The 17,673-nt window shown below is 39.5% G+C and overlaps 1 protein-coding gene across 9 annotated transcripts in view; it reads right to left on the bottom strand.

Annotated features, from left to right (window-relative positions):
- The window catches only part of LOC124118860 (centrosomal protein of 128 kDa-like), a 104,152-nt gene that overhangs the window by 67,867 nt on the left and 18,612 nt on the right, over positions 1-17,673 (bottom strand). For all 9 annotated transcript variants that reach the window (XM_046481146.2, XM_046481152.2, XM_046481142.2 and 6 more), the window contains exons 6-7: positions 17,168-17,240; positions 723-836 (exon numbers count right to left, since the gene is read on the bottom strand). In XM_046481146.2, the coding sequence (XP_046337102.1) occupies positions 723-836; positions 17,168-17,240 (187 nt within the window). The remainder of the gene's footprint in view (positions 1-722; positions 837-17,167; positions 17,241-17,673) is intronic.

The raw sequence follows: 17,673 nt of genomic DNA, 5'->3' as shown, positions 1-17,673 counted from the left end.
CACTGTCTATTCCCCGAATGTTTGGTCTTGTTAAATCTGTACATGTACATCAAACCTTAGAAGCACAATATTCTGCATCCACATTTTGGAAGGAATTCATTGCTCTTCCAAAAAATCGGTGAGTAATGGGCACAAGAAATTTCAGCTTTCACTTTGGTCAAAGTGCAAAGACCAAATCAAGGTTAAAATGTAAAATATTGCAAAATAAAGTTTCAGCTTCCAGTACTGTGGTCAAAACAACATAACCCTTGCATCCCACTACTATCTACTCATATCAAATTTCATTACAGTTTGAACAAATGTCTATATATTATTTTTTGTCAATATGGCTGCCGTGGCAACCATAATCAAAATCAGATTGAAACCTTTTGAACAAATTGTGGTGTCATCATTGGTGGGAATAAGTATGGAAGTACATGTATGTGAAGTGTCAGCTTCAGTGGTCCAGTAGTTTCTCAGAAGATGTTTACAACACATGATGCATAAAGCATGGACGATGGACAAAACAAGCCATGACATAAGCTCACTTGACTTTTTCAGGTGAGCTATAAAGTTGAAAACTGTTAGTGAATTTGATGCAGTAATTAATACATGTGCCAAGCACAATGTAATACACACTAATCTCCTTCCTTTTTCCAATTGGAAAAACTATACCATGGACACATATCATATGTGTCTGAACTCTACGCATAACCATTGTTGTTATAACAATATCAACTAACATTTCTCAGTTCCGACGAGAGTGTCCCCAAATCATCATGCCTCTCTGAAGCCATTCTGTCTGTGCGCAGCTCATTCTGTATCTGCAGCAGGCGGCGCTCCACTCTGTTGTCAATCTGAAACAATCTGATAGTGGCAAGCATACCTCACAAATGACTTTACCCACCTGAACTAGGATGAGGAGACCACCTGTTTTATATTTAGATATGTACATAAAGATTCAAAGCGACAAAAAACTCTCAAGACTTAGTGAGAAGACGGATGACTTCAACTTTCCAATAGTCAAGTTTCCCTTTATGTCGAGCAATATTCCAACAGCTCGTGCCTTTGTTGTCTACACTTAACAACTTTTGAGGTATAATCGAGCATGCATCTACAGAGATTTAAAAGAACGTAACATGACACTTGCTCAGAAGTTGTTTGATCAAGGTTACAACATACAAGGACTTGGTAAAACTTTCCAAATTTAACGCATCAGCGACAAAAATAATGTCTGATGCAATTAGCTTTGTTGATTTGTACTAGTGCTGGGCCGGCAAACTGGGGTATTTCGGGGCGGGTGGGTCCTGGGTAGGACCTGGTACCCACAGGACTACCCGAACCCTGGGTTAGTAATGTGACATATTGTAATGACAATAACATTCAAACCCCATGCATGGTTACACTACAAATCATTCCTCATGTTCATATTTCTGACTATGCATGCATTCCTTCAGACCATATGTTTGTGTAAAGATAAAGCTTCAGTCATCAAAACCTTTGGAGATTGTGGCACCACACTAAGGTCACCACGTACCAAGATTCATCGGCCTACAATAACTTTCTAGAGATTTTGTTCAGACATAGTGTTCTTCAGTTTATGACTTTGAGGAAGATCATAACCCATGACCCATGACTCATGACATGACATGACATGTTTCAAATAAAGCCAAGGGCTATAAAGGAGATATAATTGATATGATATCCCTGAAATATCCAATCACCTATAAAGTGTGGCAGAGGTCAAATACTGACAACACCAAACACATCCCAATATATACTGGGCCAATCAGTGAGTCTGGATCCAACAAATCAGTGGTTGATAGCATGAACAAATGACACACTATCATACAAGGCCAATCACAGGGCCAAGACAGCAGCAACTCCGACACTTGATCAACTGATCTTGTCTCCCAACAGATGCAATACACCACGCTCATGGAAAATACAGGGTTCAAAATTCATTGTACACTTTGTCAACATATACCCACACGCAAAAGAAACGCAAGTGGTTTTAAGCAAATAGGTAACAAACACGGAACCAAATATTGATACGAGTTTTAGCACGTAGTGAAGCCTGATGGTGTTATCAATATTTTTGGTTGCATTTTGGAAGCCCCGAGTAAAAACGCAACATAAAAAACGAATCGCCAAAATGTACCATTTCAATGAATATGTGGGTACCATGCACCCATTTCTCGCGAAATCGAAAATGCACCAACTGTCACGAACTGTAGTGGGTATAAAACTGTGGCCAATTCTTGGACCTACCACTCCTTGGTCAACAATGCCACGCCTAACTCAAATTCAGAGAAACCATGCTATCGGACGTTTGGAAGCTGGAGAGTCTGTCCAAGATGTTGCCCGTCATTTCAACGTTAACATAACCACAATTTACCGTCTCCTGCATCGATACAATGCTACACAGACCACAGATGACCTTCCTCGAAGCGGTCGTCCTAGGGTCACCACACCTCAACACCAGTGACATCTGTTCTTAACTGAAAGTGAAAGTGCTCGACAGACCATAGGAACACATAATCGACACATTAGCCGGGACACTGTGATCCGACGTCTCAGTTCCAACAAACTCAGATGTCGCCGACCAGCACGTTGTCCTGTTCTCCAACTACGGCATCGACAAGCACGACTTCAGTGGGCACAGGGTCATCACAATTGGCGTCATCGTGAGTGGAGGCGAGTAGTATAGGTAATGATGGTTCTGCCGCAACTCCACTGGAGCCGGATTTATATACCTATACTGCTACAACAGGTGGCATTTTTTATGTGTAAACGCTAATGCGATTCAAAGATAGTCATGAGTTGTATTAAACGAAACATCAATATTAATTAATAATGAATAAAATTTACTATAGCCCACGAGGATATTGGAAAGGTATAGGAGCAATAAAAAAATTAGCCACCGCGGCTAAGGTATCTAAAGATGTGGCCAAGGATTGGTTAAAGAAACAAGCGATGTGGCAAATATATTTACCGGCACCGCGTTACATACCGAGGAAGAAGTTTGATATTTTTACAACGAATGAAGTTCATCAGGCTGACCTCTTGTTTCTTCCCCACGATAAGGTAAAACGCAAAACGTATAAATACGCTTTAACAGTAGTGGATGTGGCTAGTCGATACAAAGAGGCTGAGCCATTAACCTCGAAAGAATCAACTGAGGTAGCTAATGCACTGAGTCGCATATATAAACGCGGACCACTAAAATGGCCAAAGCTATTTCAAGTAGATCCCGGTTGCGAGTTTATGGGATCCATAACAAAACTGTAAACAAAGCATGATGTCGAAATCAGGCGTGGTGAAAGAGAGGCCCACCGCAGTCAAGCTATCGTCGAAAGATTTAACAGGACATTAGCGGAACGTTTGTTTGGCTATCAGTATGGGATCGAAATGAAATCGGAACGATTGAGATCAACTGAATGGGTGACACGATTATCAGCCGTTGTATCAGCGCTGAATAATGAAGTAACGAGATTAATAGGGAAGAAACCATCTGATGCTATTAAAATGAAATCCGTGACTTCCGAATCTTCAGCACCGAGGAGAGGCAAAGAACGAAAACTTCCGGATAGAGTAAGGGTAAGATATTTATACCAGCCCGGTGAACTCGAAGGAGGCCTACGTCGCGCAACCGATCCGATTTGGTCTCTTAAGACATATAACATTAGTCGATTGGTTACGAAAGAAGGAGAGCCTATTCTTTATTATCTTCAGGATGGACCGGGTAGGGCATTTGTACGAGAAGAGTTGTTCATAGTTCCCAACGGTACGGTATTACCACCATAACCATAAGCATAGGTAGTTACACCATCATTATCAATCCATCTCTTTGTACTCCGCTATAGGGGTCCCAGCACATTCATCCTTCATCTTACCTAACACCTTTTTATTTACTACACTGTGCAGTGGATTATCTTTTGGGTAATCGCTCATGTCGTACATATCTAATTTTTCTGCCATATCTTTATACACATCCTCGGTTTGTATTTCCATCAACAAAGAATCTGTATCGGTATATAACACCTCGCATCTATCGCCGTATTACTTCTTAAGTTCGTTGTAATAAAAGTCATACATTAAGTGTTTTGACAAGTCGAGAATACTCATACCCACGTACACCGGTCTGTTGAATTTTATATTACTCTTCTGCATATGCAACGCGGCTAAGTCGTTATCGAATATCTTGCTTCTGTTAAAAGCCGGACTGGCTATAAGTTTCCTGAGTCTTTCTTCCTCATTAGATCCGACTAATTTAACATCAACACGCTTCCTTAGATTCTCCATAGTTTTACCAAATACTGAGTTATTCATGAGCTTACACAGGTTCTTTTCGAAATCGCTGGTAGCTATCTTTCTTAAATCTGTGTTCAACCTTATATAGGGCTCCATCCAAGGGCTTTGATCAAACTTTAGAACTCTGTGTATTTTCTTAAGTTTCATACCTAATGATAGATACAACTGGAGATTTCTGTAGTGATCTATATATTTTGTCTTATCCATCAAATTTGGTACGAGTTTTTCTACGTTAGCTAACCTTGTATTACCCATCAAGGAGCGTTGATATTCCGACATCCAATCTTTATTAACCATTAATCTTTCGGGAGCTAGCGGATAACTGTTATGATCTTTATGTAACGAACTTGAATATTCCAAGTCAACTTCTAGTATGTACCCTTTATTCGCATCATTCACTTTGATATCATCGACCCATTCAAAACCACCCGTGGGTAAAGGTTGACTCATAGCCCATCCGTACAAATTGTTAGCGTCGAGATATAATATGTGCGTGTCGGGTTTTCTCGGATCGTATCCTTCCACTAATTTATTATTAGCCTTAGAATACCTTTTCGCCGCCATCGATATACCACCTCTTAATCCTTTCTCAATAAACAAGTGCATATCGTAATCTGTGAGTAGTTTTAGTTCTATGCCGGTCTTCTTCAACAATGTATCCCACGATAGTCCGGGACTGGAATAGTACCATGCCGGGTCCAAGCCGTATTGTTTTAAACATGTCTTTCTAAATATCTCGAATATATCGGCGAGTAACAGTACATCGGTTTTTAAGTACAGATCGTGATAATCGCCTAAATTCTTACAACCTAATTTATCCCAGACCGTCAGAGCGTGTTCATAATCGGCATCGGTTATTTTAGATTCTGTTAAGTTACTATAGAATGATTCGAGGAGTGGTAATTCCGTTTCTTCGAATCTAGACCAATCATCCATATATTCGTAAGGATATACACCTTTTCTCAGCAACAAATGACGAGTTATCTTATTGGTATATTTATTTGTTATCGCAAAGTCATCGGGATTGTTCGCATAAGCTAAATTGTCCAGGGAAGATAACAGAAACTGTACGGAGTCTATGAATCTAAGCCCAATACTTTGCTTTATTCTAGATTTCCCATCCTTGTCCCTATAATGTATAGGTTTAGTCAACGAGAACGATATGTATTTTTCCATATTATTAGGAATGCATGTTAAACCGCCGTCGGTCTTTGAGATAGCTTGCATAATGAGATGTGAATCGTATCCCCTAAGGTTGTGAAACACAACGGGGATGGGTATTGTTTGAGAGTTCATTTTTAGTTTAAAGTTACACTTGTTATGCGCGGCTCCCAGATAATTACCCGTGACGTGGCATCCAGGGGTTTATTACAAACATGACAACTCGTTGACTTCTTATGGGCCCTCCAATCATCCCTCCTCATACACATGGCTTTCTTACACAATAATTTTTCCCTGATTATTCTCTCTTCATTTTGTAGATATTCTAGGAACTTTCCCGCTGCATCGGGACCTCTGTAAATCACGGGAGTGTTTGTTTTCCCATCATACCTTACAACGATATATCCAAACCCACAAGGAATATGTTCTTGAGTTTTGTACGTAAAACTATCTTGATTGCTACGGTTGGTATTTTCTATGGGTTTGATAAGTGCTTCGAAGTCGGCGTAAATTACGTACGGTACTGGCATTTGATTACAATAATGTTCAAATTTTAATACATTTTTTCCCTCTTTAGGCATATCGATCCTGATAGCGGTCTGTCCAACACCTCTACAGTCTTCTTTATGTGCTTCTAATAGATCTTGTCTGCTGTACCCATGTAGGCATCTTTCGCAGAAATATTTCTTTCTAGCATGTTTTGTTTGTTCGTATAATAGCCTGTTTAAACTCTTTATCCACGTATAATGATATTTTCCATCTTTTTCGATCAGAAATGAATTGTTTCTGGGGATATGTTCCGGAGCGGAGCTTATCCTGTGTACAACAATTCCTTTAGAATGTCCGAAAACATTTATAGCTAAATTATTTTGCTTTTCCACCTATCAATTTGTGATATTGGTGTAGGTTCGTCTATACCATCGAAGTTGAGTCCATCGTTTTGGGGATAGCTAGAAGGTCTATTTGCAATTTTAGAATCTACAGGGAACATTACTGATCTTATCATCATTCTTAAACAGTCATCGGATTTATTTTTTACGTTAATTATGGCTTTTTTCTTCTTATAATACGGGGGTAAATCTATATAAGATCCACCTTTGAAGGGCATATAATTTGCTATATCTAAATATAAACTATCAATTTTATCCACACCCCAACCCAAACCTCTATTAGTCCAGCGTTCTAAAGTTTCCTGTATCCTCAGAATTGATGTATCTAATGATGCGTTTATAGTATCAGATTCGGTTATAACTTCTTGATTGCTACGGAAATATGGTTCGGTATATTCGGTGCTATCGTCTGCGCTACTTTTACTCAATAACATTTTAATCGTCAGCTGGTATTTTATACTATGTAAATCATCTAACTCCTCGTTAATTTTACTCAATATGATGGGCTTAATATCGTTAACATCCATGTTGGAATTAATATCCATCTTTCAACCTCTTAGACCAACTCCGGCGGATATGGGTACAAATATTAATTCTTGTTGTTTATTCTGAACATCATCATTATTATCTAGTAAAGCGATCAATTCAGCTCTTCTCATTCGAAAATAACCTGTCAGCCCACTGTTTCTCGCTTGAGCTTTGAGTTCTCTAACAGTCTGGGGTTTGTTGTATTCCAAACCGAGTGAGGTAATCAATTCAGCTTTTCTCATTCGAGAATATCCACGTAGACCACTTTGCTTTGCCATAGCCTTCAACTCTCTGACAAAAACCATTGTGGTTGAATGGTATATGCAAAATGAGACAAATGTCTAATTGGTTGTTTTTCATATATCTAAATACGTATTCTCCCCAACCTATTCCTCTCATTGATGTAATCTCTCTTCCTAGCATAAATAATCTGGTTCCTGACCCTATCAGCACCGTGTTCCTTACATAAACAATAACGACCTTTGACCCCTATCCCGCATACAGAACACGTATAGTTTATGTTTCCGCGCTTGATGTAATAATTGTGTATGCCGCAGTAAATATCAACACTGCGTCGGTTACATAGAGTTTTTTTACCCATGAGTGTAAATCTGCAATTATTCATGGGTTATACATCTATCATATCATTTGTCTAAATGCAAATCACATCTACACTATTGATTAGGAAGTCAGCCAGTCAATGCAATTTATAGATCGCTCTAAACTAGGTCATGGTTTATGCATAGCCACAGCTGTCACTCTGGTTGTTTATGCCTAGTTATGGTATAGCTGAAAATCAATACAGCAGTCAATCCCAACATGATAGATTTTACCTTGCGGTTATTTTGTTCCTCTGACGGTGTATAAAACTGACTCATTGTTGGTCTCAGTATTGGGTCAAGTTTTTTCCCTATAAACGAGGAAGTATTCGTGCATGGCAGATTTGACATCCTTAAACGTTTGAATTGAATGTCCTTCCTTACGCATTTCTTCATGAATAACATCTAATCTCTTCATTCTCTGCTGCGTATATTGTGACTGAGCTGCTTCGAGTTGTTCTAAAGCATTGTTATGTCGTTTACGTTCCTCTTCAACTTCTTTAGCGTTTGATTCCCTCATACTAGAAAATAAAAAATTACTCCCCGAAAAAGCTAGAGCATTAACAATAGCTCCACCGACCATCATCGCAATTGTTGCCATAGTATATGAATATAAAATATTCAAATGTTTAATTAATTACTTCATTATGTCTTCCGGGATAAGCCCTTGTTTGATGAGTATATCCTTCGTTGCCATAGATAATCCAATATCCAGAACCATCATTCCGATATCATATCCATTAAAATCTAGCTTGGGAGGTGTGGCTTTAGTAATCATTTTAGCTATACGGGCATAGCCAATGGCCAAGCCGGTGACCACTGCTGAATGATACGTTGCATTTACCAACATTTTACCGTCTGTAACTGGAGTAGTCATGCTTCTTATAGCATTATATGGGGGCTAACCTCTAATTGAATTTGTTGTTGCATTGGGGGTGACGTTTTCTCTTCTCCGGTCTTACAAAAGAACCATACAGCCGCTATACCAGCAACTCCTACTAGTGCCCATGTTTTAATCGGATTAATATTTGAATTATTTATTAATTTCGCTTTCCTCGCCAGCCCACCATTTCTTCCTGTGGCTATTTTCAAAGGATTCTTTGTCACTCTGGGTTTAAGTATTTTCTCATTCACAATCGTTGGTGGTGGTTCCTCATTCACTCGTTGTTCCGCAATCTGTTGGGGTTGTGCATCCTCGTTCACAATCTATGTTTAAATTGACAATACCTAGCCGTTATTAAAGCTGTGGTGAACGGAGCTAAGAACATTCCGTATCTATGATAAAACTCACAGCTCACTGCACTTATAGCGTGTTCGATGAATGGGCCTTTCTCTAGAGATTCGCATAAATACATGCGATGTTCTGCCGGGATATGGAGAAACGTACTAGCTACGACTGTGTATAGTTGTAACATAGCCGACCCTATCGTTTTAGTCATGGTAGCTCCCAGTCTAGACTCGTAACGCGCGTACAGTTTTTTAATCTCTTCGTGGGTCATGTTATCAATTTTTTCGATGGTATAATTTTCTCCCAAATATTGGGATCATTTTCCACCGGCTACCAAAGCCCCGAGTCTTTCTCTATGTTTATCTAAAGATCTATCTACATTTTGATCAGGCTCAGATTCTTTGAGCATTTGTTTGATGAGTTCGTCGCATTCCATAATGTAATACCTAAGGAGATATTTAAGTCTAACATAATATAATATGGCATATCCAATACATCCCGGAATAATGAACTGTTGCGAAAGAATGATGATTTCAAACCACATTTTATGTCATATTAACCGCTAATGTTCAATTTGCTACTTTTGCTATAATTTTGCTATAATTTTGCTACATTTTGCTATAATTTTGGCACATTTTGCTAAGCAATTGCATAAGCAGCTGGTTGGTCGGTTTTTAATACGAGTTTACAGTGCTTCGTTGCCGATAACAGTTTTCTAACTTTATCTCGTTCGAGCTTGGTATAAATAACATCATTTTCGCGTAGACATTCCTCGAATGAATCTTGGTCTTTGCAATGAAAGAGTGCTACCCATTTGGTCTGCTCTCTGAGATCTTTCAGGACAGAGTTGTATTTTTGAGTAAGTACCCAAACGCTATGTTGAGTATGCCGTCCGGAGAATGCTAAATACGAAAGCATATCTTTCTTTTTTGTGAGTTCTTTACTTGCGCTGCAGTCGTCTATTACGAAAAGGGTTGATTCTCCTTTGTATTTTTCATGACATACTCGTAAACAGTCTTGTAAACGATCGCCCGGATCGACTCTGTGTACTCCGTCGTCATTCATTACCCAATCTCTCGATAGGTATGTTTTATTAACGCTTATAGTCGGACACAGAATAATAATATGATCGAAAACGTCCCGATAATGACTTTCTAAAATATCTAGAATAAAAGCTGTTTTTCCACAACCCGTTTGCCCGCATATGATAGCGCAGTGCGGTCCTTTAGGTTAAAGATTATTGATAAATTGCTTGCACGAATCTCCCATTCTGTATATTAAGTTGCGCATCCATAATCACGTACAAATATATGTTTAATTTACCAGCTGATTCCTGGAGCTTCGTTATCTGTATAGTGACACCCTCGCTAGCATTTTCTATTTTCCTCCCACTGCCGTGTAGTTGGTCATCGTCCGTTGTTCGCATGTCTAGCCATAGCGCATACTTTGTGGTGAGGTATTCACCCATCGATACACTCCCGAGAGACAGATCTTTCACGACCGCGATAACTTCCGGGGAACGTTTTATAGAAGGAAGATTTTTAATCTCATCCCACTGGTGATACGCTAGCATTCCTTGGCTATATAGTTGATTAGGAACGCCTTTGATAGTCAATTCTACTTTTGTAATCTTGGGATTGTAGAACTTCTCGGTATTTCTTTTAAACACATTGGAGGGGTCCTCGACCTCGTGGGGACGTTTAGATTGATATTCCAAATCGTATCTTTTTTGTCCCTCGTGATCTTTCAATGTCGAAGCACGCGATCGTACAAAATGGCTAAACTTCCTGTATAATGGTTACGAATTTGTCTGGCTAATTCGGGATCCGTTATCATATTGTACTCCAGCGAGATATTGTCAATGGAATAGCTAGCATCTTCACCACCGGTTCTGATTACTCTACCGTAGTCATTAAAAGTGAGTTCGTATTCTAACCTATCGCCTGTGGGAATCTAGTAATTCAAAGTCTAGGGGCATATAGAATCGGTTACCTAATGCGTCAGCAACGGCCTTATCTTTTACGACGGTACCATCACCATTTTCAGCACCTACGCGCAGTCTCAATGTGTTCCGATTACAAATACCTTGGTACTGTAAGTTTTCCCGCTCTTTATCCGTTCTCCAGAGATCCATGTAACAATAGTATACATCGCTATCGTCGATACTCAAAACCTCATTACCGCTAATTTTAATGGCGATTTTCTAAACGATAGCACAACCTATGTTCTGAGCGGGCTCCCTGTTAACGTCGGTAGAAGTCAAAATAATCGTAAATGCTAGTCAGACAGTTCCGGGAACTAACACATCGTGTGCACCGAGATTAGGAAAGCAAACCAGAAGCGTTTGATTCTGATCAATGGTACTCGGGTTATTAGCTATAGTTACAGACTGACGAATTGCTTTGACCCCTAATGGATCTCGAAGTCTACGTTGTGGGTTTAACTTTCGTCCGTATTGCGAAGACATTGTTATATTGAAATTATATAACCATATGTTTAATATAAAAATGACTGATTTTGATCTAGATTATTTACATAACCCGAATCCAATCGAAGAGGGTACTGATGAAACCAGCTTTAGTGGCACGAATCTTATGGATGACCTTCTACAAGCAACCGGTGGTGAAAAACTTTTACAATCAACCGTCAATGATTATTACGATACCTTTAAAGATGTTAGTCCTATTGTTCGTTACTATTCAAAGTTTACGATAGATAGTAAAGGAATATTGCGACTGCGTGGCTCTCCGGATATTGACCTTATGCATTCTCGTATTCGTAAGCCCCAAGCCTTGTCTACGATAGCCACTAAACACGGCATCAGCACTGTTCGTGATAAATTAGGTTTTGTAGACTACTCACGACTTTTCGCAAAGACTACTAAGGCTCTTAGGACTGTGCGTACTGAACTCAGTAACACAGATAATTTGGAAGCTTCCTCGAAGGTGGCCTCAGACGGACTCGAAGAAATCTTGGGTACCTACTACGATAATTCCACGGTCAGTGTATCACCATATTCAGTATTAGGGAATTACGAGGTCTTGACAAGGCAATGCGAACAATGCGGGGAGAACTCACCAATAATATGGCCAAGATATCCGAAATCGACAAGCATATAGTTTACGAGAAAACAAAACTTGAACAGGCGGGCGATGAATTCAGTAGACGCCCAGTAGCGGAAAGATTGCGTAACTTAGAAGACGAAAGATCGGCCCACCTCGAGGCTGCTTCCACTAATAGAGAGGCACTTCGTTCACAAATCAGTCGAATTCGAGAAACGATCAATCAAGTCCTCAACGATGACACTACACTGGCCGATAAAATTAAAACATTGTTCAGAGAACAGGGAATAACCATTGTCAGTATTTTAACCGCGTTGGGATTTATTATATCGACTTTGACTCTCGCATTAACCAGTGGCACAGGTGGTACAGGTGGTGGCGGATCACCGCCTACGTCGGATGGTATAAAAGGGTGGATAAAAAAGCATTTAAAAGCATTAGGCTCAGCACTGGGAAAGCTCACTGAGAAAGCCGCGGCGGCACTTCCCGGTATAATAGGGAGTATTGTTACCTGGCTATTGAATTTATTAGCTAAGACCACCACTTGGCTTAGTCAAAACTTAAGGGCACTGATCGTAGCAATTGCAGGGCTGTTGTACGTATCCGCTAAGAACTATTTAACCAAATCATGAGTAAACCAGCCGCGACTCCACCTAATACAAGCGCTGTTTTTTCATCGATATGTTGTTGATTTTTAGCCGCAATATGCGGTGACACTTGTGTTTGTGCGTTAGTAGATGGTTGAGCGATAGTTGGTGTTTGCGGCTTGACTATTCCCTTTTCGCCCGTGATTGTTTGTGTTATTAATTCGACGTTAATATCTGAATTTATACCTGGTTTTTGTTGATCGGTAGCAATAACAATTTTATTATTATAACCTATCACTTGACTGATCTTAAGTTCCATATTACTCGGAGACATGTATAGTCCCGGCGCATAAACGTAGTCCACTTTGGATTGAGCGTACTGTAATACATCTTGAAAACGCTTTATAGACGATGGTATGTCAACTGGTGAATTAATGGCGTCCTCCACATTTGCGACAAACTGTTTTTGCGCATGGAACGCCGTCCCAGTACCGATAATGAACGTTTGTGTTTGCGATTGTGCACCGAGAATTGCCCATACATAAGTTCTTATCGATTCATTAAATCTTACAAATCCTGGGTTAGTAAAATTATTTTCCGTTTTATCATTAAGAAATTCATTCCAAGCGTTATCGTTCAGTTGTACAAATTTTTTAACAATATAAATAGACCCACTCTTAAAACTCATAATATCCCCTCTCCAATCGTTACTTTAAAGTTCCCAGCCTTTATACCAATAACTGGTTTTATACCAATGATCATATATTCTTGAGTAAAGTTTGCTGGTACGCAACAACTTAGGAAAATCAACTGGAAGTTTATTAAGTTTTTTATATACATAATCGCTTTCTTCTTTGATGGTTCTTTTTCCTCTGCGTAAGGAACACCTAGACCATGGTTTGCTCCTTTAATACGCCAATCTTTACCCGTAGAAACATTAAATTCCTGACAAATACGCTCATACACGGACCTATCATAATTATTATTTGTGGAATTCCACGCTCGATCATGCGGTAACGGAGCATTAATTTCTTTAAGTATACGTCTAATCTGATAGTACACGTGAAATAATATAACAGACTTATATAGTTTAAATACTGGGGCATTAACAGATATGCCACATCCCGTTGTGGCACACCATACGGCAAAGTTTAACTGATTCTGCCAAAATTGCATCGGATTGTGAAACCAATCGTGCACCATTTTATCGCTAGTTGCCGTGACCCTGTAATTTTTAAAGATATCGTGGAATTTAACGGTAAACTCAGCACCAGAGGCAGTTACTATAATCGATTGATTAGTAATGTAAGTTGATTTCATATAAGTTATGATATAGTATCATTGTATATTTAATATGTATGTTACACTCCCGGGAATAACAAATGGTCAGTCTATTGAACTGCTTCATACTATTGATAACTCGGATGGACAACTCGAAGTAGCTCTATGCGATGTAACGTATTACCCGCTGTGGACCAATATAAGTGCTGTGAAAAGAAATAATAAGATTATTAAATCAGGTATTAACAAAACCATTATTATACCTGATGGGTATTACAGCGTATGCTCACTCAATGATGAAATTTTTAAGCCTAATGGAATGAGTCTCACACAAAATGAGTCGAATGGGATACTGAAATTAGACCCTGGAGGAAGAGGTGTACTTCTTTACGAGAACTTAGCAATTACACTTGGATGGAGAGTAATTTCAGTAATCGATGCACCAAATCAGGGACGTGATTTACCCGATTTAGTTCCCTATAAAGAGTTGTGCATCCATCTTGATCAAATAAGCACGACGGATAATATTCAACTAGAAAGTCCTTCAACTCTACTCAGATGTGTTCCAGTTAAAGATGAAAAATACATCGGAATCTTTCTCACCATTACAATATAAAAAATTAAAGCGGGACCTCAAAATTCCTGTATTAGATGTAAAACACCAACCTGTACATATAGGATACTTAAGTGTAACACTCCATATTATAAATAATGGTTGATGCATCAGGTCCTGGAACGCTCAGACAATGTAATACAATTGCTTTTTCCGATCTCGGAGACACAGAAGGATTCGGTAAACCCGGTACCGATGGTAAGTTATACGCTTTACACTTACACAATAATGTATACAAGCGGAAAGAAGTTACATTCACAGGTAATCTAGAAGATTTAAGCGATGTCGATGTTAGTAGACTAATTAAAAACACTTCGTATAATATTTCTCTCAACGACGATAATAAATGGACTATGGTCGACGCAAACATCGAGTGGCTAATGAATATCGTCATTACCCCACCTTATGTGATGATGGGTAAGGGACATAATTCAACTAGGATAATAAATAGTGGCATCGTACTCGCGGCTTATATCCCATCAAAACGAAAAAGTGTGTTAGTCACTTTTCTGCCAGAAGACCCAGGTCAATGTTATATAGTCGTCCGGCAGTAAAAAATGTTAGTTTAAATTTGGTTACTGAATTTGATGATATTAAAGTTAACCTGAGTGCAATACCTAATATTTCTATGCTTATTATTGAAGTCTTGTTCGGAGATGCACCGTTAGATGCCTTCGAAATATTACCAGGTCTATCGATTAAATGGCTCAAGAAACACGAGCGTCAACGTTGCAGTAATATTCATATCGGAGCATCGCCCGTTGCAACCCTCAAGGGGGTCCAAATTATTAAAAGTGGTAGTATTTCTCTTACTAAGATATTCTTGCCGTATAATATACATTTGATAAGATTGATGTATACTCTCAAAACATTTAAGCAAGACCAATTAAAGACTATTATATGATCGTAATATACACTATGAGTTTATATCCGGCGCTCGATGAGGCATTTGAAAAGTTGGAAACTGTTGATGGATTTCGATTACATTAAATAAGCGACATAAAACATCAAATAGAGAAGGATAGGGAGTTGAGACTTGAATTGTATAAAAAGTATTGCAGAGCCGTGAATGCTCTGGACGGAGTTGATACCGCTCTTGTAGCAGCTGGCATGGGACTTGGTGTAGCGGGTGTCGGTTTACTATCAACTATAATCGCCGCGCCTATCGTGCTCGGCATGGAAATAGGCACCGGAGTCTCGGGACTGGCAGGAATAGCGATAAAATTCATTTCTCGTAGGTTACAAAAGAAAGCATTAAAACACGATAGTATTCGGATACTCGCCGAAGCAAAGTTGAACAGCATTGAGGATCATATTTCGACAGCAATGGTCGATTGTAAGATATCCGAGGATGAGTTTCGTTTAGTGCTGTCGGAACTCACCAAATACAACGCAATGAAGCAGGAGATTCGATCAAAATCTCGTAAGACCAGTGGTATTAGCGAAGACGAGAAAAAAAAGTTCATAGAACAGGGGAGGCAACAAGCGCATCAGTTATTCCGTGCCAAAACCAAAGAACTGGTTGGAGATTAAAAATAGATTGCTTACTATCGTTTGATCACATTTAGACAAATGCTTACATAAATATATATAATAATGGAGATCGAAAAAGCTACTAAATGGAGAGAATTACCACAAGGTTTTTATTATATCAGTGATGTTAAACCAACCAAATACGGTTATAAATTGTTTCTTATCAATTTACAAGAAGAGTGTAATTATATAGTCTGGTCTCCTAGTAAAATGAACGAAGAACTTAATAAAAATGTTGAATATCGCTTTATTGATAAAAATAATAAAGAATATTTTTATTACCATTTAGGCTCATCTAAAGCAATGATTGGCCCCAGGTATTGGTGAGCTAGAGCCAATTTAACTTAATCTCATGACTATCGTTGAATCGCATTAGCGTTTATGCATAAAAAATGCCACCTGTAGTAGCAGTATAGGTATATAAATCCGGCTCCAGTGGAGTTGCGGCAGAACCATCATTACCTATACTACTAGTCGTGTCATCTTCTCTGATGAAAGTCGCTTTTGTGTCTCCCATGCAGATGGAAGAGTCAGAATTTGGCGGCGTCGAGGTGATCGTTTCGCTGACAGAAACGTTGTGGAAAGGGGTCCATGGGTTGTCAAGATATGGGCAGGGATTGGACTTAATGCGAGACTTGGACCCATGTGCTTTCTGAATGTTGGTCAAGGTTGGGGACACGGCCTCACTGCTCAGCGGTATATCGACCAAGTGATCAGACCCCACGTTGTTCCATTTTTTGAAACAACACATTTTCCAGCAGGACAACTCTCGTCCCCATGTTGCCAGAGCTACCATGGCCTTTCTGCAACAACACAACATCCGTGTTCTACCGTGGCCAGCCCTCAGCCCTGATCTGAACCCCATCGAACACTTGTGGGATGAGGTTCAAAGGCGTCTGCACAATGTGCGCCCAGTCCCTACAACTGCCGATGAACTACGCACAGCTGCTCTGGATGTGTGCAGGAGGATCCCTAGGGCCTTCACAAATCGTCTGATCCACTCAGTGTACAGGAGATGTGTGGCAGTGATCAATGCTAATGGTGGTCACACCAGGTATTGACTGACATTTTGGGTATTGACCCGAAACTGTGTAAACCCTTAACATTTGAAAAAAAACAATTATGTCATCTGCCTTTTAATCCATTAAACTGTCTACAGTCAAATTTTTGTCAATCTTGCCCTGTTAGTATTTCTTGTCTTTACTGTTGAAAATAAAAAACATGTATACTGCATACTTCTTTTGCGTGTGAGTATATTATGTTAACAACAATACCTTGTGATAATGTTAATTACATGAAACCTGCCTCCACATCCCTCCAGCAGACAAAGGGCTAAGCAATACAATGAGCAACCAGACAACTACCCATTGTAGTTTCATGAATATTACTCACTGAATCAGTTGGAGTCATCTTCTTCATGCTCTCCGTTATATCCCGTAATGAATGCTTTGTGTCAATATCATATCTGCAACAAGTAACAAGGATGACTGCAGTAGCATTCCTGTAAATGCTCTTACCAACATACAAAACTATAAGTTTCTCCCCTGTCTCTCCTCTACCTGTCTCTCCTCTACCTGTCTCTCCCTGTAGAGCTCCCTTATATATCTCCCCTATAAAGCTACCCCTATCTGTCTCTCCTCTACCATTCTCTCCCTATAGATCTCCGCTATATAGCTACCCCTACCTGTCTCTCCTCTACCTGTCTCTCCCTATAGAGCTACCCTATATAGCTACCCCTATCTGTCTCTCCTCTACCATTCTCTCCCTATATATCTCCGCTATATAGCTACCCCTACCTGTCTCTCCTCTACCTGTCTCTCCCTGTAGAGCTACCCTATATAGCTACCCCTATCTGTCTCTCCTCTACCTGTCTCTCCCTATAGAGCTCCCCTATAAAG

The sequence above is a fragment of the Haliotis rufescens genome, unplaced genomic scaffold (genome assembly GCF_023055435.1).
Source record: "Haliotis rufescens isolate VD_foot unplaced genomic scaffold, xgHalRufe1.0.p SCAF_3, whole genome shotgun sequence".
Taxonomy (NCBI): domain Eukaryota; kingdom Metazoa; phylum Mollusca; class Gastropoda; order Lepetellida; family Haliotidae; genus Haliotis; species Haliotis rufescens.
Note: the sequence above shows the minus strand (reverse complement) of the source record. Positions and strands in the feature narration are given on the sequence as shown.